We start from the raw sequence: 22,834 nt of genomic DNA, 5'->3' as shown, positions 1-22,834 counted from the left end.
CTCTCTCTCTCCCTCCCTCCCTCCCCTCTCTCTCTCCGTCCCTCTCTTTATCCCTCCACCTCTCTCTCTCAGGATGTATAAAATGTGGTAGTTTCGTATTATACAATTAAAAATATTTATTTAACAAGTTTTGAATGTCTTCATAAACAGAGAATTTATAGCCTATTTTTCTAACATTGATATTTTAAAAAGATTTTCTGTTAATAAGTTATTTTAGCTCCCAAGGTTATTTTATACTAAAGTGTTGTGTTAAGTTAGCATCATTTACGGTGTCGTCGGGTGACACGTGCGTTTTCCTATGTCTTTAAGATCTTCTTGGACTTTTGTCAACATTGTAAGTATTTCTTCTCCTATTTTTGTAACTTTATTTGACTTTTTGCAGTTGGTTTTACATTGATGACTGTCGTATTTATTCGTTTGTTTCGATTTACTGTCGTTGTTGAAACGACGGCATAACTACAGGACCACAAATAAATACAGATAGGGGAAACACCATAATGCATGCATTTTATCTTCACACACGCATAAAAAGCACTGGCTTTAATTCAGGGCTGTTGTCGGACATATACGAAGATATATACATACACAATCTGGTCGGATTTTCTGTTAATAATCCAGAATTGAATAAATTTGAAGATAATACTTACTGTGATAGTTTCATATCAGCCCTGACCGAGCAAACACATGATCAAAATTGTTCTAATGCTTGAATAAATGACCCCTTTATCATTTATTCAAGCGTAATGTTTGTTTTGTTTTTATTTGAGGGATATTTGGCTGCTACTCCTAGATTGAACACGTAGAGGTTGACTCGTATATGTATATTTGGTGAATGAAGTTCGTGCTAGATTTTAATTACTGTTTATTTTCAAATAGGCTATCTTTCGTTTTCGCCTATATATATGCCGCATATATATAGACCCCTTCTCGCAAAAGGGTTAGTTGGTCCGAGACACTTGGATGGGAGTTATTCCTCTGAAGACAAAAGCTTTTACACTTTCGCATATTGACTATTATCAATTAATCTGTAGTCATGCTGGATTACTGAAATCGAATTACTGTATTTACTTGTGTATAAGTTGCGGATCTTTTTTAAAACGGGGGCCACATTTTTCATTAATGTTTTACGTAGTGTTTTTGGTACCGAAAGACTTTCAAACTTCGTATACTTATCTATTTTGTGTTATAGAACAGAAAAATATTTTTATATTCGAATTTATTTCATGTAAAAAATTGTCTTATTTCGATAATTTCAACCAATCACTGACGTCCATTCAGCCGATATACATTAAGTGCCGACTACATAAACAAACGATTCTTCGTTTTATTTGCTTTTTTCATTTTAAATTTGCTTTAACCCTAACCCTAACCCTAACCGTAGGGTTTGGGTTAGGGTTAGGGTTAATTGTTTCAGAATCGTTTGTTTATGTAGTCGGCACTTAATGTATATCGGCTGAATGGACGTCAGTGATTGGTTGAAATTACAGAAATACGACAACTTTAACATGGAATAATTTATGGATTTCTTTTTTTTTAAGAAGACTAAGAGAAAAAGATGTTTTATATGACACATTCTACCAGTGTTCCAAGTTTCAAAGTGTTTCGTTAATGAAAAATGTGGCCCCCGTTTTAAAAAAGATCCTAAGTTGCACCTTTCATTGTTAAATCATCATTACCAGCTCACATTTAACGTCCATTTTCCATGCTGGAATGGGTTGCATGATTAGACAGGAATTCGCAAAGCCAGGGGGCGCAACAGGTGCCATAGTCTGTTTTGGCTTGGTTTCTACGGCTGGATGCCCTTAATAATGCCAACCATTTTACAAAGTGTACTGGGTGATTTTTATGTGGCACTTCGATTTTAGGATCTCAATTCTGCTGTGGTGGGCAAGTCTTCTCAAGTGTAGCAATGCACCACATATCTCAGTCCAAAACTTTTTCCTTCATAGTTTATAGCTTTGCCTCATGCAATAAGCCACCTCCTGGTTTTCTCATTTAAAATCAAGTATAAAATAGTATTTCTTGTACATGAGTACACATGACCGGGACCTTTTGAGATATGCTGTGGTTGAGAAGAACCGCAACTGAAGTGAGATCACAGCCAGGCATGTCCAGCCTTGTTAAGAATACCCCTGATGCGTTGGGCGATATGATACGCTTGAGAAGACCTGTTGAGTAAAACCGATATCATAGCTGGGGCCAGTGCCCCCTGACTCGCTCCCGTGCTGGTGGCACATAAAAAGCACCATCCGAACATGGTCGATGCCAGTACCCTCATGTTGGCTCCCATGCCAGTGGCACATAAAAGCACCCTCCAAATGTAATTGATGCCAGGCCTGCCTGACTGGCACGTAAAAAGCACCCATTACACACTTGGAGTGGTTGGCGTTAGGAAGGGCATCCAGCTTTAGAAACATTGCCAGATCAGATTGGAGCTTGGTGCAGCCGCTGGCTCTCCACACCTCAGTCAAACCATTCAACCCATGCCAGCATGGAAAACGGACGTTAAACAACAACTACTATTATTATTATTATTATTATTAAATATGGTAAATCTTCTCAAGTGTAGAATCAAACTTCCACCACTGCAGTGAAAGCATTATTTATTGATTATTTTATTTTCCCTCTTTTAGAAGAATCATGACATCGTTACAACGCCAGTTGGAAAGACTACGTATTCCTGAAACTAAAATCATCCAAATTCAGGAAAAAAAGAAAAAAGCATCTTTATTATTTGACAGAGATGAAGCTGCTCGTTTAGACAAACAGACTTTTTATGAAATCGGTAATTTAATAAATTTATCATTATTGTAATGTGTGAGTTTTGAGTTGAAACTTGTTTTTTGCTTTGTTGAGTGGGGAAAAAATTTGATAAGTTAACCATTTCTGCCTGTTAATTTGTCTGTAATACTTCTTTTCAAAGTCTGAATGTTTGACAGTATTTAATTTTGTCATGTGAAATTGTTAGTGAAAAGTTAAATTTCTACTTTTTATTTGACAGGAATCAATGGTTTACAAGAACTGGAGCAGTTTGATAAAGAATTTTCCAAATTCCATTTGGAACTATTTTCTGAAACATCAGTTCTGTTCAACAGATCAGTACAAAGTACAGAGATTAATAAAAAACTAGATGCCATCATTAAGCGATTCCTGCTCCGTTTGTCTCCTTATTTTCTACTGAAACCTGCTCACAAGGCACTGGAATGGCTTATACAACGGTAAATGTCTTGCAATTATTCTTGTAAATCTGTGCTTAGACTTCTAGTCATTTGTTAGCCCCACTAAAACGGTGACCCCCAAACTTTATATGGTGGTATTTGTTATTGTTGTTTAGCCCAGGTCAGCTTTGATCCAACGGTCCCTGTGGCATATCCATAGATTAACAAATGGCAAAGTGTGACCCACAAACCTATTGCTCTGGCTATACAATGTCTCTAAACTCCTGAGGACTGTTCTTCATATTTCAACAGAGAGGAGTGAACTGTATGAGGTGCTGTGTAACAGTTTAAATATGAACTTCTTCACTGTTGACCCTGTTTCTTCAAGCTTGCAGACTTTGGTATTGTCCACCGAGACAGGAGGCAAGCTGGACTTGGAACCAGAAATGTCCTCTGCATTGTACAAATGCTAGTGATAAAATGTTTGAACTGTAGAAACTGAAAGGAAACCCCTTGTATTGCATAATAGTTGTACAAGCAGTGTCATTCATTTCCAGTCTTTGTTGAAAGCATGTCTGATCATGGGGAAATATTACTTTCTGCAGAAACAGGTGAGGGTTGGGGTCAGGGAGAGCCTCTGCTCATGGAAAATCTACCTCTGTGTTTTCTGTCTGACCCATGCAAGGATGGGAAAATGGATATTAATATAATGTTAGATATCATCAGACTTAACTATATAATAACATTTTATATATTAGTGTTAGATTTAGTTATCAAACATACCATGAAATAGCATTCTGTATCATAGTGTATTAGATTTAGATATCTTCTGTACTGTGTAATAATATTTTATAACATATTCTGTTTGTTTACTTCAAGGTTCAACATAAATTATTATAATGTCAATGAATTGCTGCTGTCTGTCCTGCCTTACCATGAGGATAAACTGTTTGTCCAAGTTGTGCGTCTCTTTAGTCTTGCTAAGAATGATAAGAAATGGGGTTGGTTATCAGGTGTACAAGTAAGTATTTTTTTATCATTATTTCTTTCTTAATTCCACCTAAACATTTACAGAAAAATGTCTTAGTTCACACACGTGTGTGTGTGTGTGTGTGTGATTACATACACATAGAATATAGTTTTTGTTATATTTTTCCTGTAATATTTTATTTTTCAGAAAAATGGCATCCATCTTTCTCGTCAGACTGTGATCAACCACTGCCTCAGTGATCTAAGTCTTTTATCTTTTATACAGAATATGGTGTCTGACTATGTTCAGGTAAAGTATCTCTCCTGTTGCTACTGTATCCTCACATTTAGCTTTAAGCATTTATTTTAGACTAATACCTATACTGAGACTCTATTGCTGTTGTAATTAACGATTGTCTAATGAGAAACAACCAACCTTCCCTGTTTGTCTGATGTGAATAGTTTTGTATTGAGATCACATGATTATAGTTATGTGTTGATGTTAATTCCAATGTTTGGTGAGGTGATGGTTGTTATTGTTGTTCTTTGAGAACCAATAACAACCTTCACTTCTTCAGATCTACTTCATCAAGTCTGTGTCCTTCATTTAGTTTTACATTTGTTTTTCCATGACAGCATGGGCTAAACAAATATATTATCTGGGCATTGTTTGACAGCCAGATGCTCTTGCTTTCGCTAGCCCTTACATGTTTTTCAAGTAAAGGTCCCCTTATTCCACACAGCTTCAAAGATACTCAGTGGATGATTTGTTGACAGAGGTGACAACAACAATATATGCTTATATCTGAAGCCATTACTAAAGTAGTGAGCTGACAGAATCATTAGAGTTGGATCTGAAAGGCAGAAGCATCAACTTATATCAGTATTTAGCTTTTGGCAATGTATTTTGGTGAACAAACACTGGTATAAAAACAAAAAAAATAAGTTACATTTTCTTCTGCACTGAGTTACAGACACTCCCTTATTTCTTGCTGAGCTACACTGAACTAATGATTGGCTGTTGTATTCCAAATGTGATACAAATGAATGAAATTTATTCTGAGTTCAATTCTTGCTGGAGTCAGTAAGTGCTACCAACCATTAAGGTTTATCTAATTAACTAACCTCCCCACCACCACTATCCCATCTGTAACCTTTGACTTATGTTACAAATCATTGTTATGGTATTAATTTCACAAATCTAAGTCATTTATATTCTTCTGCAGGAATTTTCAAAGTCACCATCCTCAGAACCTCAGTTACGCCATATATTTGCATTCTACACCCAAGTCATTTGTGGTATCCTTGACCAGAAGGAGATTTCCGAGACTGTTATTGGACAAGTTTTACCATTCCTTGATGAGGGATTGCGTTCAGGTTTTACTGACTACAAAGCCGGTTCCTTAATGATCATATCTATAATATTTGTCCGTTCTAAGCTCACTCAACCTATCTTGGAATCTTTGATTTACACCATTGTTAAAGTAAGTTGACTCTTTTACTTTCTCCCTTGTTATCTTCTTGCTGTTATAACCATTTTCTTAGTTCCAATCGAAGGAAGCTATTTCAAGAAAGCTTACAAATTTCAAATGGAATGTTGGACATTATTGTTGTTCAGTTCTATATTTAAGAGATGGGGAATTATTTACTTTTCATGGATATTTGTCCTCATCTTGTTTGTTGTTAACACAATGTTTCGGCTGATATACCCTCCAGCCTTCATCAGGTGTGTTGGGTAAATTTCGAACCTGGGTTTTTATTCCTAAGGTGGTTAAGAGCACGGGCTACTAACCCAAAGATTCCAGGCAGTGACATGATTAATAATAATAATAATAATAACATTGAAAAATACCTTCGGAATGAGAACCCAAGTTCAAAATTTCCCCAAGACACCTGATGAAGGCTAGAGGATATATCAGCCGAAACATGTTAACAACAAACAAGATGAGGACAAATATCCGTCAAATGTAAATAATTATTGTTTTTACTACTAAACATATTAACAGATTGAAAAGAATTGTAGATCCTGGTTAATTAAGAAAGAAAAGAAGCAATGGCTGATATGAAAATACTTGAGTGTGATGCCTTGTTGGCTGTTATCTAAAGACTCCTGCTTGTACTTGCTATGTTAAGTTATTGTATGTTTGGCTGTATTATGTAATATAAATGTTCTTATGTGTGAATGTGCATTGAAATGTAACTGTTGATTATGTTATTATATTTATATGTATGATCTCGTATAAGGATGTATTTATTGCTGTTGCATTATGTAATGTAATTTTCCACTTTTACCTTTTTTTTTTTTTTTTTTTTTTTTTTTTATACTAGTCCTGGGTATGACTCTAAACTACATCCAGTAGTGGGACCCTGGGGGTGTGGAACCACCTCTTATCCACTATTGCTCCCTGGTCTACTCTGGCCCAGAGTGGTAGCACCTGTAAGGGTCCCAGCTATGGATTAACTAGCAAACCCCACCTGCAACTATTGGATTGGGGTCGGTAGAATGCAGTCATGGTATTCCCTGCGTGGCGTAAGAGGCAGGAGCGAAGGGACTGAGAATCCAATCCTAGTAATTTCATATTCAGCAAGAAAAGACAAGGGGGTGAGAGAAGGTTAACACCAAATCTCACCTTAGTACTAGGGGCCATATGTACCCTTTTTTTACTGATTTAAATAATACATCTTTATGGTTTTGTGTGTATATATGCAGAGTAAGATATGTCTGTAAATCAGTTTTTAGATCTTCTCTTAAATTGTTACTTCTTGTTCTCCTCCTCCAGTTTACAATGAAGACAAAGGCCATTTTTGAAGAAGCCATGTGTTGTCTGGTACTATTGTTCCAAACTCAAACTTTGAGAAGATTGAAAAAAAGGTATAGAATTTTTTTTTCTCTTCATTTAAAATTTAATGTTTTTAGAATCAGTTTAAGTTTCTCAATTTTTAGGATCTTAAATGTTATTGCAGCACTAAAATTTGAAACAATTAATTGAAATACAGTTCTATAATAATAATAATAATAACATTGAAAAATACCTTAGGAATGAGAACCCAGGTTCGAAATTTCTCCAATATGAAGGCTGGAGGGTATATCAGCCGAAATGTTGTGTTAACAACAAACAAGATGAGGACAAATATCTGTCATATGGCGTAGTGGTTAAGAGCACAGGCTACTAACCCCAAGATTCTGAGTTTGATTCCAGGCAATGACCTGTGTAATAATAATAATAACATCGAAAAATACCTGAGGAATGAGAACCCAGGTCCAAAATTTCCGCAAGACACCTGAAGAAGGCTGGAGGGTATATCAGCCGAAACGTTGTTAACAACAAACAAGATGAGGAAAAATATCCGTCAAATGTAAATAATGTAAATAATTAATTGAAATGTTTTCTTTTAAAGTGTTCAGCATTTAGTTTAAGTTTAGATTTAATTAAGTAAATTGTCTGTATAAGTACTATTGTACATGACAATCTAATCAAATAGTATAGATACATCGAAAACATGATGAGTAACTGTCCTACATGTGTCCCTTCATGTTCCTTGCCAAATTCCAGAACCTACAACTGCACAGGCAAAAAAAAAACATTACTTAGAATATCTTGGGAGACATTATGATCCACCACACTACCTGTAAGATGACCAAGAAGACACCAATGGCTACACTGTACACTCCACATCCTGCATTGTTTCGAATCTGAAATTACTGTGGAACCTTCTGGTCCTATATCAATAGGATCTTCTTATCAGAGTCGCTACCTGCATACCTCCTCCCCACAATCCTAATCTTCGCACTTACTGTGTCCCCTCCCAAACCCTTCACTAGTCATAACATGCCTCATCATCATCATCATTTTACATCCACTCTCCTTGCTGGCATGGGTTGGACAGTTATGTAGGGAATATAAATTTCATATGTTGTATCCAATGTAAATTATGGAGACACAAACAGACTAGCAACGGTCATAAGCTTCATATATGATAGATTCACTGGGGCAGCATGTGATTCTAAAACACCAGGAGTAGCCTCCCTTGAACGCCTTGATGGTTTTTGTTACTTGGTGGGGTAACTAACAAGGGAGGTGGTTGCTCTGAGAGTAAGAGTAGGTTGGAGGAAGTCCAGGGGGCTACTACTGCTGCTGACAACAAAGTTCTGTTCCCTTAGAATGAAAGGCAGATTGTGTTTGCATGGTAATGAGACATGAACCTTGAACTCAGAGAAGATTAGGAAGAAATGAAACCAGTATGCTTCATTAGAGCATGGCTTAAGTTTCAAGTCTCCAGTGACATGATTCTAATAAAACTTTGAGATGATCTTTTGTTGCCCTTTTTTTCTTCCTTTGACATAATACTAGCATTTTTATGTTATCACAGTTATTTTCCCTTGACATCTTCCTGTTTAAAACCAGCCAATCCATAATATTTAATGATGTTGAAACTGTGCTTACTTTCAGGGTTTGTAGATATTTGGTCAATTATCAGCAATTGGTACCAGTTCTTGAGAAAATTGGCAAAGATTACAAACTTGATAACTTCCTGATGGCATTATTCCAGAACTTGGTGCCAAAAGCATTATCAAACTGCCTTAAAATGTCCAGTTCTGCAGAAAGTTCTGATGGAAGTATTTCTGCACTAAGCACTCCATTTAAGAGTGTTCTTACTGATATCCTGCGTTATCTCCCCTTGAACTCGTCAACATCCAGTGAAGTTGCATTGTGAGTATATGTTCCATGTGCATGTATATATATATATATATGTACATATGTGTGTTTATTGAAGTGGTTTTGATTGACATGCATTTTGTGTGTGTGTGTGTGTAATAGTCTCATTAGTGTTATAAAACATTTAAAAATACTTGGATACAAGAATTGCTATGGTACTTGAGGACCTCGTAATTTAATGGACCACATTTCCATCTGTGATTCTTTGCTGAAATGCAACAAAAACAGCCCATTTTTGAAAAGAACAATCACAGGTGATGAACACTAGATTGTTTACAATGTGGAATAGAAAGGGTCTTGGAGACAACAAAATGAACCACCTTTACTCTCCAAACGTCAGTCAGTACCTGCAGAAGGTAATCCTCTATATTTGATGGGATTTCTGCAGAAATCAAACATTAAATTCAGACACTTATTGTTCACATTTAGTTCGATTGAACGTCCAGAATTGACCAATTGGAAGTGTGTCATCTTCCTTCAGGACAACACTTGACTCCATGTTTCCTTGCAGACTCAGCAGAAATTGATACTGCTTGGCTGCAATGTCTTATACCCACCACGCTCTCCTAACCTTGCACCTTCAGATTATTATTTATAAAATTCTTCTAAGAAGAGCTGCAATTCTTTGGAAGGCTGCAGAAACCACTTGGACTAGTTCGTGATCCAGGCAGATACAAAGTTCGAGGAGCATGGAATCTTGAAGCTGCCTCAAAAGTGGTAAAAGGTAGTGGAACAAAATGGGACATATGTGGTTGAATAAATGTATTCTTTTATTTGACTGTGGCCATGCTGGAGCATCACTTTTAGTTGATCAAATCGACTCCAGGACTTATTCTTTGTAAGCCTAGTACTTATTCTATCGGTCTCTTTTGCTGAACTGCTAAGTTATGGGGGACATAAACACACCAACATCGGTTGTCAAGCGATGTTGGGGGGACTAACACAAATATATACATATATATATATACAACGTGCTTCTTTCAGTTTCCATCTACCAAATCCACTCACAAGGCTTTGATCAACCCGAGGTTATAGTAGAAGACACTTGCCCAAGGTGCCACGCAGTGGGCCTGAACCTGGAACCATGTGGTTGGGAAGCAAGCTACTTACCATACGGCCACTCCTGCTCCTATATGTACAAATATCTAAATTTTGTTTTTGAATTTTACTTATAAAATAGCATGAACTTTTGTTCCAACCAAATATTGATGGTCAGATGAAGTAAATGGATTACTGTGGTCTGACACTGATAGGTAACAGGTTAATCTAGTTTGAGACAAAACTAGATTAACTTAGTACCTATCATCATTGGAAGGTGCATGGGTTGGTGGTGGCATTGCCATCTAAGATTGAGCTGCAAAGCTGGGTGAATCAAGACAAGAGAGAGACTGCTTTGCTTTGAATGAAAGAAATTTCATGAATTTTTAGAAGCTGTTAACTAGTTTTGTTCTTTGAAACCTTAAAATGATAGAGAAATGATTGGAACTCTTATTTGTTTGATCTTTTTATAAGTTGTTCTTTTAATTTAAAGTATTGTTTCCCTTTACAGGTGCGTCATTAGAGTCTATGTGGAACATGCCATTGAGATAAAACGTCATCACAGAGAGCAATTCCAGGTCAACGTTTGTGAGATCATGCGTGTATTGGAAGCAAGGTAAGACACGTTTTCATTTGCATATTAGTGCACCAGTGCACATTTAGTTTATTTATGTAGCATTTACTTTATTCTGTTAGCTTAGGTTGGTTTAGTTTTGCAAATTTAATCATCTCCATGTCACCTAGAGTAAAGTATGTTCTCAGTCAGGCAGACCGAGGAAAACTGTTAAGTACTTTGATATAAAAAAACCCAATTCTACAGTAAAATTAGAACCTATAACTACCTAGTTTGTTGGACAGCAATATTTGTTCGCATAAAACAGTGAATTGTTTGTAAGGCTACATAGTGAGTAGAGGTTAGATATATTGTTTATTGTTGTTAGATATAATATCCTGAGCAGAGGGTTATATATACTATTGTACTGTTATAGCAAGAAGTGGTTGTTGACTGAAGAGCAGTCATGGGTGAGACAAAGTGGTAATGATCCTTCACCTATGGAAAACCTGTTCTGACTTCTACTTCTTTTAAGCAGTGGAGATTGATCATCTTTTCCATGCCATCAGAGAAACCATCATTGATGTGCATAAGCAGATCTGAGGACCTTACTGAACCATTTGATCAGTAATGGTGAGAGACTGCATCATGTGCAAAGTGCAGGGATGTGATTAATGCAGGTTGATGACCCACACTTTGTGTGCTGTTACACACACACACACATGTAGGTGCAGGCATGGCTGTGTGGTAAGAAGTTTGCTTACTAACCGCATAGTTCCAGGTTCAGTCCCTCTGCATAGCACCTTGGTCAAGTCTCTTCTACTGTAGCTCTGGGCCAGCCAAAGCCTTCTGAGGGAACTTGTTAGGTGGAAACTGAAAGAAACCCATCGTGTGTGTGTGTGTATATATATATATATATATATATATATATATATGAGTGTGGTATGATCACCATATTGTGTCAGAGGAATAATCGCAGCACAGTTAAAATGAGGAAATAATGTTGTCTGCTACAATAATACTGAGCAGCAAACAACTGGAGGGCTGGCCATTGTCTGGTGATTTCATGCAGTAATGGTGGACTTGTGCACTCTTGATTTACTCATCAATTTTGTTTGATGAAAGATATTGTGCTCATTAGTCACTCACCCAATTATGGGGACAAGGCTTTGGTATATATACAACTTTTTTTTCTACAATTGCTTTTCCAAAATTAGAGTGTGTCTTTCACGGTGCAGCTTCTACCATGCTGCAAAATACAGTAACATTAATGTATTTGTTGACTCAGTCTAAATATCTCAACAGTTTCTTAATTGTTTTCTCTCAGACATGCAGTGGCATTGGATGAAGCTGTACAGAGTTACATGGAGAGGCACAAAACCTCAAAATCCAAAAAGATCATCTTTAATCTTCTTAATTATTCATTGGAGTCTGCTCAACATAAACTTCTACCCGGAACTGGAGCAAGTCTTACAACTAGTCTGTACCATCCTTTAGCAGAATTCCGGATTCAAGCCATCTCTTTTCTCAAGAGTGAAAAAGTCAATGTGGTAAATATATAGTCATCATCATCATCATCATCATTTGGTGTCCATGTTCCATGCAGGCAGGGATTGGTTGGTTTGACAAAGATCTCATGGGTCCAAAGACTTCATTGTGTTCCAGTATCTGCTTTGACAGGGCTTGTACAGCTTAATGCCAACCACTTTACACAGTGTACAGGGTGCATTTTTGTGCCACTGGCACCATTGGGGTCGCTATATGGCTTGTGAGTGAACAAAACCTGGTGGGGGGGCTTATATTAGATGAAAGGGGGTATGAGGGAAAAGTGAGGGTAGAGCAGGTTCTTGTTTTGGCAAGGTTTTACAGCTGGATGCCCTTCCTAACACCAACCACTTTACAGTGTGGACTGAGTGCTTTTAAGTGGCACCAGCACTGACAGGGTCACCAAGTACTTGCAAGACAAAAGAAAATGTGTAATTATAAATATATATATTTATAATTACACACGCACACTGGGCTTCTGTCAGTTTAACCTGAAATCATGTGGTTGGGATGCAAACTTAGTTTCATCCCCCACCCTTATACACACAAAGAAAAAAAGAGAGATACATAACATCTATTACAGTGTTTCCTAATCAGTTCATTAATCCATTTTGTCTCTCATCATCCATTCTGTATGCATTCATCTGTGAATTTCTTGTTTGTTCCAGGCTGATGACACCAGTTTCTATGAACAAGCTTTGTTGCTGCGTCTTGCTGATGATGTACCAAAAGTGGTGGAGGCAGTGACTGAATTGAAGCATGTAAGTGTAGACGGTTGTGATCTTTTAATTGATTAAGGTGAGGTGGAGAGAGACTTTAACATCATGGTGTCATTGAGGTGACCATCACCAAGGATATGAGGTAACTACATATCAGCCTGGTAACCAGTTATGTGTTCTGTATAATGTATATTCATTTTGGTTTTCTTTCAGAGACTCTGGCAATTGTTAGATGGTAAATCACTGATTGAAGCTATTAAAAACATTCTTCTCAAGACGGACACTGAATCAGAGTGGTAGGTCACAATTTGTGTTGTTGTTGTAATAAAGTACTGTCTGTCTGTCTGTGGTCACTACGTGTATCTGGTTGCTGTATGTCTAAAGCGACACATTTGACTATTGTAGATATTTGTTTGTAAATCACAAGTTAGACCAAAGGGTAGGTACAAATGATAGAAGCACAGATACAACCGTAACTGGATAAATATACAGCTGTGACAAATCTTCCTTACAAATGTAATTTAGATTAATATTTAAGTAGGCATCAAAATGCCAAGAAGATCTCATCTTAGAGAGCTTACTTATTCAGAAATACCTCCTAGCTTCTACTTTTGAAAATTGTTAATGCTGAAAAATACCCTTTTTTTCTGTAAAACATAGGTTTCGATGTTACATTATATTAGCCATCAATGTGGTTAGAAATTAAATGAATTTACCAAAAGCATAGAAGAGATGGAAACATCTGTCGTAGAATTTTGTTGAGGACATAAAAAACACAACTGACTGGAGGAGGCTGTTTCAGCTATTTTTATGATTTTATCAGTAATCATCTATTTTGTCTTTGTTCTTTTCCTCTTCTTCTGCTGGTTCCAGTCATGAGACTGGCCATGCTGGGGCACCACCTCGACAAATTAGTCAAACAAATTGACCCCAGGACTTATTTTGGCGTCTGGTACATAGTCTAACATTCTCTTTTGCTGAAATGTTAAGTTACAGGGACTAAACAAACCAACACCAGATGTCGAGTGGTGGTGGTGAGAACAAACACATACACACACATGTATATAAATACAATAAGCTTCCTCACAGTTTCCAGCTACAAAATTCAATCACAAGGTATTGTTATAGATGACACTTACTTAAGTGGGATTGAACCCAGAACCATCTGGTTGCAAAGTAAGCTTCTTAACCCCCACACCCTTGCTGGTAAATTCATTTAATTTACCTAGTGACAGCTAAAATCTTTCAGTATGCTCCATAACAAGCTTTAGTATGAAAACTGAGTACCACTGGTATGTTAGTATTTTGCATTGAATCGTATAAAATGTGTGACTTGTAATCTTGAGAAATAAAAGCTGCAGAAATTGGGAAGGCTTTAAGCTAACTTTGCTTCCTTCTGTAATGTTTGCTGAAATAATTCTTATTTGTTATTTTGTAGGAATTCCCTTAAGATCCCTGCTATCAAGATTTTACTCCTCTGTAACAATGTGGATCTCTATCCAGAGATAATCGCCATACTGGCACCATACATCTTACACATGACCACTGTTGACGAGAGTCTCTTCAAAATTATTATTTCTAGTCCTTTTGCTGCTGAGAATTCTTTCCCCAAAGAATGTAAGTGTAAAATTTTTGTCTTTAAAGGAATGTCAATGTTTATAGATGTGATTAATTAATTGCATTGTCTGTTCTCTCGCAGGCATATTCACTCCATCTGCAACACACACTCACACACCTTATTGTATCACCTTTGGGATGATAATCTTCCTGTTTTATCAGTTTCCAACAATTCAGACAATTTCTCAGATATGCATAAACACACACACACACACTCGCTTCCATATTTGTTTCTATTTACCAAATCCATTCACAAGATTTGGTCAAACTAGGTCTGTAGAAGAAAACACTTGCCCAAGGTGCTACACAATGGAACAGTGCCCAAACCCACACAGTCTGAAAGGAGACTTCTTCACAGCACAACCGTACTTCTGTGTGTGTACACACACACACACACACACACACATACATACTAAACATTCTCTTTCCCCTTATTTTTCTCTTCTTCCATTTTTCATGGTGTACATTCTACATAAAACCTTTTATTTTCCTGAAATTCTAGTGTCTGGCAATCCAAGACAATTTCTCATTGAAATCATATCACGGAGAATATTGGATGTTCCTGCTCATAAAGCACTGAGCACTGTAAGTATTGTTTGTGTCAGTTAATTGTTGTCTAACTCCTGGTCACTTCTGATCAAAGACGTTCTATCCATGACCATCACATCTTTACATTGTTCAGCATGTTCTTTCTTTTGTAAAACAACAGGGTGCGAGTTGAGAAAGATTTAGCTTCTGTTTCTAACAGACTGGAAGTTGCCTTCTGTTATATAATGGTAGGGGAGTGTGTGTGTGTGCATATGGTGGAGGGGTTGAGATATGATGTGGTGGGGGGAGTGTTTGACTTTCTGGTGTACAGTAATGGCTGTCAGTGATGTGGTGGCTTAGATGCAAGACATGCTGCTCTTTATAAAAGTTGCTGTCTCACACAGGCACATGCACCATCTTGAGCCAGTTGTGGTTGAGCTGATCTGACCACAACAGCAGTACAGGACATGTTGCTGGTGGTCAAAGCTAACTCATAAACTATTTAATGTATGTACAGTTAATGAAGAGCTTCTTTCAGTTTCTTTCTACTATGTCCACTCACATGGCTTTGTTCAACCTGAGGTTATAGTAGCAGACACTTGTCCAAAGTGTCATGCACTGAGACTGAACCTGAAACCATGTGGCTGGGAAGCAAACTTCTTAACTTGACCACTTCAGCTTCAGATTTATGTTTTTCTGTAGATTTTGAAATAGAGTAAAATGAGTGTTGAAAATATTTCGGTATTTCCTTATAAATCTTTGAGATTTCATATTTTGATTTGTTAGCAATTTTTCAAATTCTACCTAAATGTTTTCTAATTCTATATTTGTCTCTTCCAGTTCAATATGTTTCTAGATTCTTTGCCAAACCAGTCTCCTCGCAGAGCTTGCTTCCTGTGCTTTATGTTAGAAATGTTCTCATTCCTCTATCAAGAACTTGACAAACACTTCAAATCAACATTTGACCTGTGTTTATGTACAATTAAAATTATAAAAGAAATTCTGACAAAGGTAAACCTATGTTGTATTATCTATATTCTCATCTACACAAATATTTCTGTCATCATCATTTCACTTCCACTTTTCTCTCTGGTCATGGGTCAAACAGAATTTCTTGAAGCAAATTTTTCTTACAGTTCTCTTTCTTTCTTTAAAGCATTCTGTTATTTTGAAATTCTTGATGCTTTTCCTCTTCTTTCAGAAACAAATTGCTGGAAAGATACCATTTCATGAAGAAATCGTCTTGAAGCAAGGTTCAGTTGGCATGGACAAAGATGCACAGGTCAGACATTGTGCAGTATTTTTGGAAAAATTCATTGATTCTCTGGCAATAGTCGATTCCTTAACAAAAGGTAATTATTATTAAGGTACAAAAATACCTGGTTTCTCACTTTTTATATTTGATAATATTGATCTTAAATATTTGAGTTTAGATCCTTCTAGAATCAATAAAATAAGAACCAGTTGAGTGTTGAGGTCAATGTAATCAATATCCCCTATTCCAAAATTGCTGGCCTTGTGCTGAAATTTGAAACTAATATTATTAATATTTTGGTTTGGCTCCGGTTCAGTCTTATTCCTGGTAGGATTTATGTGGGTACCAGGTTACTACCTGTAACCTTGGAACTCTCTTGATAAGCACTTGAAAGACAGTATGGATACCTAAGGTTACAGGCACTAACCTGCTACCCACATAATTCCTACCGATTATTATTATCATTATTATTATTATTGTCTTCGTTATTTTCTGCTTTCAATTTTGTTCCCATTTCCTGCCAAGTGTCTTCCCAACACCTGGGGCATTATTATTATCATTATTAAGGTGCCAAGCTGGCAAAATCGTTAGCACGCTCACTACATTCTGAGTTCAAATTCCACTGAGGTTGACTTTGCCTTTCATCTTTTCGGGGTTGATAAATTAAGTACTATTTACACACTGGGGTCGATGTAATCGACTCTCTCCCTCCCCCAAAATTTCAGGCCTCATACCTATAGTAGAAGGGATTATTATTATAATCAGTTGAAAATTAGCGAAAAGCAAGGTCAACTGCAGTGGAATTTGAACTCAGAATGTAATAGGTTGGAAGAACAAACAGTACAAAGCATTTGGTCTGATGCTCTAACAATTCTGTTAGCTCTTTACCGCAATAATAATAAGCAACTTAAGCCACCCAAAGGTCAGGTGTATTTACTAGTATATATATATTTCCGTGTGCCCCTCATCCCATTCCATTGTCTGTCCATCTTATCTGGTCATTGTCACACCTCAGGACTTCCGTCGGTCTGTTTGTGATATCTCACTTGGAGCATTAATGGTTTCGTGTCTCAATTCTGTTGTTTTAGGTACCATATTTTGGGAGTACTACAACAACAACGGTGTCCATGATACTTGTATACAACTGATCATTCAATTGTTTGGACTTTTGGTAAAATACACAGAGAAATACAAGAAATTTAAAGCTTCAGAATCAAATTTGGTCAATGTCTTTTTTGGGGTAAGTATTATCATCTGTGTTTGTGTATTCAAAATGGTTTGCCTGCTGCTGCCCTTTCAACTACATCACAGTCTCATGACAACACAAAAGAATACGATTTGTAGATTGCTTCTTTTGGTTTTTCTTAATTCTCCTCTAATATATACATTACATTTCTGTATAAATATGATCTCAGACTGTTAGCACCGCTGTGACATACTATTATAAAATATGGTGTTGGCTCTGGCTTAAGCATTGTAAAATATAAAGCAGGTGTGAAATCATAAGTGTTGAGACAACTATGGTATTAACGAGTGACAGCTGTGACGTCATAAAACGTAGAAACATGATAGCTGTGAGTGAATGTCACCATCACACGAGCAGAGTCTTGTATTTCCATCGTCCATGAAAATATATCTGGTCAGAGGGGAATATCAACTTGGAAACAGATGAGGGTTGGCAACAAGAAAGACATTCAATTGTAGAAAATCTGTCTCGCTGAATTCCATCTGACCCATTGCCAGCATGGAAGACTGGACATTAGAATGATGATGATGATGAACATCACAACCTCCTGTTCTCTCATCTCAAGTTGAATTCATCACTCACTGATAAAATATATCTTATGATTCTACTTTATTTCATTTCTGTCCATAAAATAAATACTTTATTGACTTACATTTTTTTTTAATCTTTGTTTTCAGGAATTGGTCAAATATGATGTATTTGATAAATTCTTGTGTTTCTTGTGGACAGCAGACATGCAGCAACGATCTGCTGCCCACATCATAAGCCAGCAGCAAATTTCTGCTCTAAAGACGGGCTACATATGGATTAAATCTGTTGATCCGAACTATGTCCACAAGTGGATGTTGTCTCCTGTACCAGGTTCGTAGAAACACTTCACTTTCTCAATATTTCAGACATCACAAAGTGGCGAGCTAGCAGAAATGTTAGCATGCCAGGCGAAATGCTTAGCAGTATTTCGTCTGTCTTTACATTCTGAGTTCAAATTCCACTGAGGTCGACTTTGCCTTTCATCCTTTCGAGGTTGATAAATTAAGTACCAGCTGCATACTGGGGTCGATCTAATCAACTGGCCCTTTCCCTAGAATTGAATTGAAGTTGATGGATGTTAAATGTAACAGAAATGAATTACTCTGATAATGATTTCTAAAGTTAAATTGTTAAACAAAATGTTAACTTCATTAATTAACAATTAATGGTTTCGTGCCCAGGTTTGGTATTTAGTAAAGATGGCTGAAGTAGTTGGTATTGATAGCTGTCATTGTTAGATTTGGTGGTGAAAATTATTGTAGTTAATATTGGTGGTTGCAGTTGTTGCTTAGCCCAAGTCAACTACATTTGAATGGAAGGCACAATTAGCCACATCTATAAGATGTGGATATTTTATAGTATTTATACCTGCAGTATTAAAGACATCTATGAAATGTGTGTGTGTGTAGACATATATGTAAGTGCTTGTGCCATCTAACAGAGAGAAGGGATATATGTATATATATATATATATGATATACCTACGCAATTAACCACAGGTCTCCTTTCGAGTGTTGGCCTCACAGAGGGAAAGTGGCTGAGTTCCTTTCAAGTGTTAGGCCTCACGGAGGTGATGACCAAGACCTTTGACATTATGTCATGCTTGAGATGAAGACCCATTAAGCCAAGTAAAATCGCAATCGTAGCAAATACCGGTGTCACGCAAATTGGCACCTATGCTGGTGGCACATAAAAGTACTCATTACACTCTTGGAGTGGTTGGCATTAGGAAGGGCATCCAGCCGTAGAAAACCCTGCCAAATCAGAACTGGAGTCTGGTGCAGCCGTCCAGCTGTCCAGCCCCAGTCAAACCGTCCAACCCATGCCAGCATGGACTACGGACGTTAAATGATGATTTTATATATATATATATATATCTCGATTACCTGCTGTAATATGTTGTTCTTCTCCCTGGTATCTATTTGTCATTCTACCTTTGTTGTCTGGAACATTTCTCTCTATCTGATTTGTCTTGAAACTCACTCACTGATTCTATTTTACCTCATTCTAGTTATGGTAAGCATGATCGCTGCACTTGGCAGCAAGAAGTCAATGATCAGGAAAGCTGCTGCCAGTTGTATGCCAGTGGTGTATCCAAAGGGTCACAGAAAAACTCTTCCTTACCATTATTTTTTGAAGAAACTGATTGCTGACCTGGACACCATTGAGTCATACGAGGATCTCCCAAGAGTAAGTTACAGCTGGAATGTAGGCCTGCGCATTCCTGCAATCCACATGGACTCTTATACACTACATTGTGATATTACTAAACACTATAAATACATCCACATATAGACGAGCATACATTCCCATACACTTCACTTTACAGCTACATGCAGACACACAAACACTTGTATACATATACACATTGCTACACAGAAGCATACTGCTATAAGCATACACATTATTACACTTGCATACAAATTCCTATTCATTTTATGGGCATTCACATCTTACTACACACGAATTATAATAATCTTTTCGACTCTAGGCACAAGACCCGAAACTTTGTGGGAGGTGGGCAGTTGATTAGATCAATCCCAGTATGCAACCAGTACTTAATTTATTAACCCCAAAGGGATGAAAGGCAAATTCAACCTCAGCGGAATTTGAACTCAGAACGTAAAGACAAACGAAATACCGCTCAGCATTTCACCCAGCGTGCTACTGTTTCTGCCAGCTCACTGCCTTACACAAATTATAATAATGTCAGAAGCATCAGCTCATCTTTAATTGTAAGCAAATGTTGCTTTTGATAAGCCTCGATATTTGCTGAAATTAACTCCTAATGGCCTGTCTGATCTGAGAACAATTTAAGGTTTTTGACCAAGAAGGTAAATGCTGGGTACACACCGATGCTTATTTTAGACAATCATTTAAGTCATCTGAAATTTAGAAATCATATGAAACTCCTCAATGGATTCAATATAGACATTAAACCTCCAAGAACCTGACAGAAGATATTGAAGTGCTTTTATACAATGTTCAGACGATTGCTCTACATCTTTGAGGCTCATTTGAATCACTTTATCTTCTGTATTCTTCCCTTGAATTCCATTTTCTTCTAATTCACAAAACACAAACTGATAATAAGTCTGAAGAGATTCAGTCAGATTTTGATGTCCAGATAAGAATCTGACTCCAACAATTTTCCAGTTTTTTGGCAGGATAGACTGAGGATATTGTTGCAGATATATAAACAAGCCATTTCTTTGAATTCGGGGCTTTCACCAGAAACATTTACTATGGCCATCATTGCTGTTTTTGATAAAAACAATTTGGTATTAGTGCTCCAAACATCAGCTTAGTAGTCAGTTATTTTACTAAATTCTTCATTAATTTCAAAATTCATTAAAAGAAAAACATTATATTCCAAGGGGAATATGGTTAAAGGAGGAATGAAGAGTGTGTTTACGATTGACAGCAAGCAGATTGTCAAATCTACAGAAGGAAGGATACAGCTCCGTTATTAAATATTTTCTCTTTCTTTCTTTCTTCAGTTGATTGGACAAGTGATGAATTATGAATCAAACTATGATTCTGATAGTTCCATGAGAGACATAGACAGCTCCTCCAGAAAACGGACAGTACAAGACATCTTCAATGTGATGATTATGGAAACCACTCCGTTCTATATAATCAAGTCAATGCTGGAGGCCTTCAAGGAATTCAATAATATGGTATGTTGTTGTTGTTGCTTATAACCCCAAGCCAGCCTTTGTAGAGCAAGCCTATGATCATCCTTATCTTTGTCATCATCATCATTATCGTTTAACGTCTGTTTTCCATGCTGGCATGGGTTGGATGGTTCGACTATGGTATTAACGAGTGACAGCTATGACATACAAATAAATAAGATATATTTCATCAATGTCATCTTGTTTCATTAGTTCACCTCTTACTTTTCCTCTCGCTCCATTTCTTCCACCCAGCAGCTCCTCCATTTTGATGTCTCATGAACACTTACATTTGGAAATACATTCACAACCAATTTCATCAAGCGTAGTGAAATATGTGGAATATTAGAATGTCATATTAAATGTTTAACAGTCTCCCTATGTTTTGAGTTCAAATTCCACCAGAATTAACTTTACCATTCGTCTTTACAAGACTGATCAAAATCTCTCTGTAATATATTGGTTTGGGGCATTTGAGAGAATCAATTCCTTGGTCTATATGGCATCTGTTCATCTTCCATGTACAAACACTAGTTTCTCCATTAACCTACCTGGATGGGAGACAAAGACAGAAGTTGCCTAATTCTTCATCAGTTATCAACCAAATGGGAAACACTCAGTCTTATCGTTAAAGGTGCAAAACTGAGTATCACCATTCGGTCGATAACTGATGAAGAATTACAGACCTTCGGTTTGTCTCTCATTTGTTTTTTTACCATACATTTTTTCATCTCGTCGAAACGCCGGTGTTAAAACGTGGGTGGCTGATCAAGGAGATGTTCTCTATGTGGCTCGTGTGTTCTCGTCTACGTTTGTTTGCAATGTCCTGTACCCAGATATGCACCTATACATACAGGTGGATGTCGGTATGCACATACCTGTACGTATATATGCATATACTCATTTACTATTTGTTTATATATATATATATATATATATATATATATATATATATTCTGTTTTTCCCCCCTCTCTCCATTTTCTTTCCTCATTCCTTTCTGTAGAAGAGCCATAGACTCTTCAAAACAGCAAAGACTCTTCCATACTTCCTGAGTGTGAAGCTAACACACCTTGTTTGTTGTTCCCTCACCTGTCTCTCTCTCTCTTTTTGTATTGAACCCTATGTCACAACACATGTATGTCTAATCTGTTCTGTTCTTCGTGTCTTTTACTCATTACAGGAACTGATGTCTCAGTTGATACCATTACTGAGTCGTTTGCTGGACATGCTAAAAACCAAGTCCCTTACTCAATGCCAGCACGATTCCCTGAACCTGCTCTTATTACGTTACAGTGCAGAGATTGCTTCATACCTAACAGTCGACTCACAAGCTTTCAAATTGTTTGGTAAAGTCATTAGTCTCAAAAATTGTGCCAACCAGAAGCAGCAATTAGAAATTCAGGAATTCGCTATTAAATTGGTAAAGAACATTAAAATAGTTTTATATTTGATCTTAAAATAGTTTCGTGCAGCACCTTTAAAGCGCCATCTGCAATGTATCTTCTTTTCATTTGTTTTCTATGTTATTACATTACCATATTCTTGGATTGGTACTTTCAGTGTTTATATTATTTTCTGCCTTCAACATTGTCATTAAAATTCAAATTTTAGAAATAACCATAAAACACCATTTGTATGGACAATTAGACTACAAACTACACATCTTTCAGTGAAATATATATATATATATATATATATATATACTACAATCAGTAAAGTGCTACTTACCAAGCTTTTCATAAAAACTGTATTAATCATCATCATGCTCAACCTCTTTCAA

At 36.8% G+C, this 22,834-nt stretch overlaps 2 protein-coding genes across 2 annotated transcripts in view; one reads left to right on the top strand and one right to left on the bottom strand.

Annotated features, from left to right (window-relative positions):
* The window catches only part of LOC106876570 (28S ribosomal protein S18b, mitochondrial), a 27,995-nt gene extending 5,162 nt beyond the window's left edge, over positions 1-22,833 (bottom strand). The window contains exon 1 of the mRNA XM_014925169.2: positions 22,783-22,833. Coding sequence (XP_014780655.1) covers positions 22,783-22,818 — 36 coding nt within the window. The 5' untranslated portion in view covers positions 22,819-22,833. The remainder of the gene's footprint in view (positions 1-22,782) is intronic.
* LOC106876566 (HEAT repeat-containing protein 1) overlaps positions 255-22,834 on the top strand; it is a 45,960-nt gene continuing 23,380 nt past the window's right edge. The window contains exons 1-21 of the mRNA XM_014925162.2: positions 255-334; positions 2,634-2,785; positions 3,002-3,218; positions 4,038-4,179; positions 4,336-4,437; positions 5,354-5,611; positions 6,908-6,999; positions 8,579-8,839; positions 10,395-10,499; positions 11,764-11,986; positions 12,650-12,742; positions 12,914-12,996; positions 14,139-14,317; positions 14,820-14,902; positions 15,686-15,856; positions 16,047-16,197; positions 17,189-17,340; positions 18,024-18,207; positions 19,388-19,566; positions 20,877-21,056; positions 22,235-22,474. Of these exons, the coding sequence (XP_014780648.1) occupies positions 2,641-2,785; positions 3,002-3,218; positions 4,038-4,179; positions 4,336-4,437; positions 5,354-5,611; positions 6,908-6,999; positions 8,579-8,839; positions 10,395-10,499; positions 11,764-11,986; positions 12,650-12,742; positions 12,914-12,996; positions 14,139-14,317; positions 14,820-14,902; positions 15,686-15,856; positions 16,047-16,197; positions 17,189-17,340; positions 18,024-18,207; positions 19,388-19,566; positions 20,877-21,056; positions 22,235-22,474 (3,240 nt within the window). The 5' untranslated portion in view covers positions 255-334; positions 2,634-2,640. The remainder of the gene's footprint in view (positions 335-2,633; positions 2,786-3,001; positions 3,219-4,037; positions 4,180-4,335; positions 4,438-5,353; positions 5,612-6,907; positions 7,000-8,578; positions 8,840-10,394; positions 10,500-11,763; positions 11,987-12,649; positions 12,743-12,913; positions 12,997-14,138; positions 14,318-14,819; positions 14,903-15,685; positions 15,857-16,046; positions 16,198-17,188; positions 17,341-18,023; positions 18,208-19,387; positions 19,567-20,876; positions 21,057-22,234; positions 22,475-22,834) is intronic.

Source organism: Octopus bimaculoides, chromosome 10, assembly GCF_001194135.2.
Source record: "Octopus bimaculoides isolate UCB-OBI-ISO-001 chromosome 10, ASM119413v2, whole genome shotgun sequence".
Classification (NCBI taxonomy): Eukaryota; Metazoa; Mollusca; class Cephalopoda; order Octopoda; family Octopodidae; genus Octopus; species Octopus bimaculoides.
The sequence above is the reverse complement of the archived record's forward strand: the minus strand, read 5'-3'. Positions and strand labels throughout refer to the sequence as shown.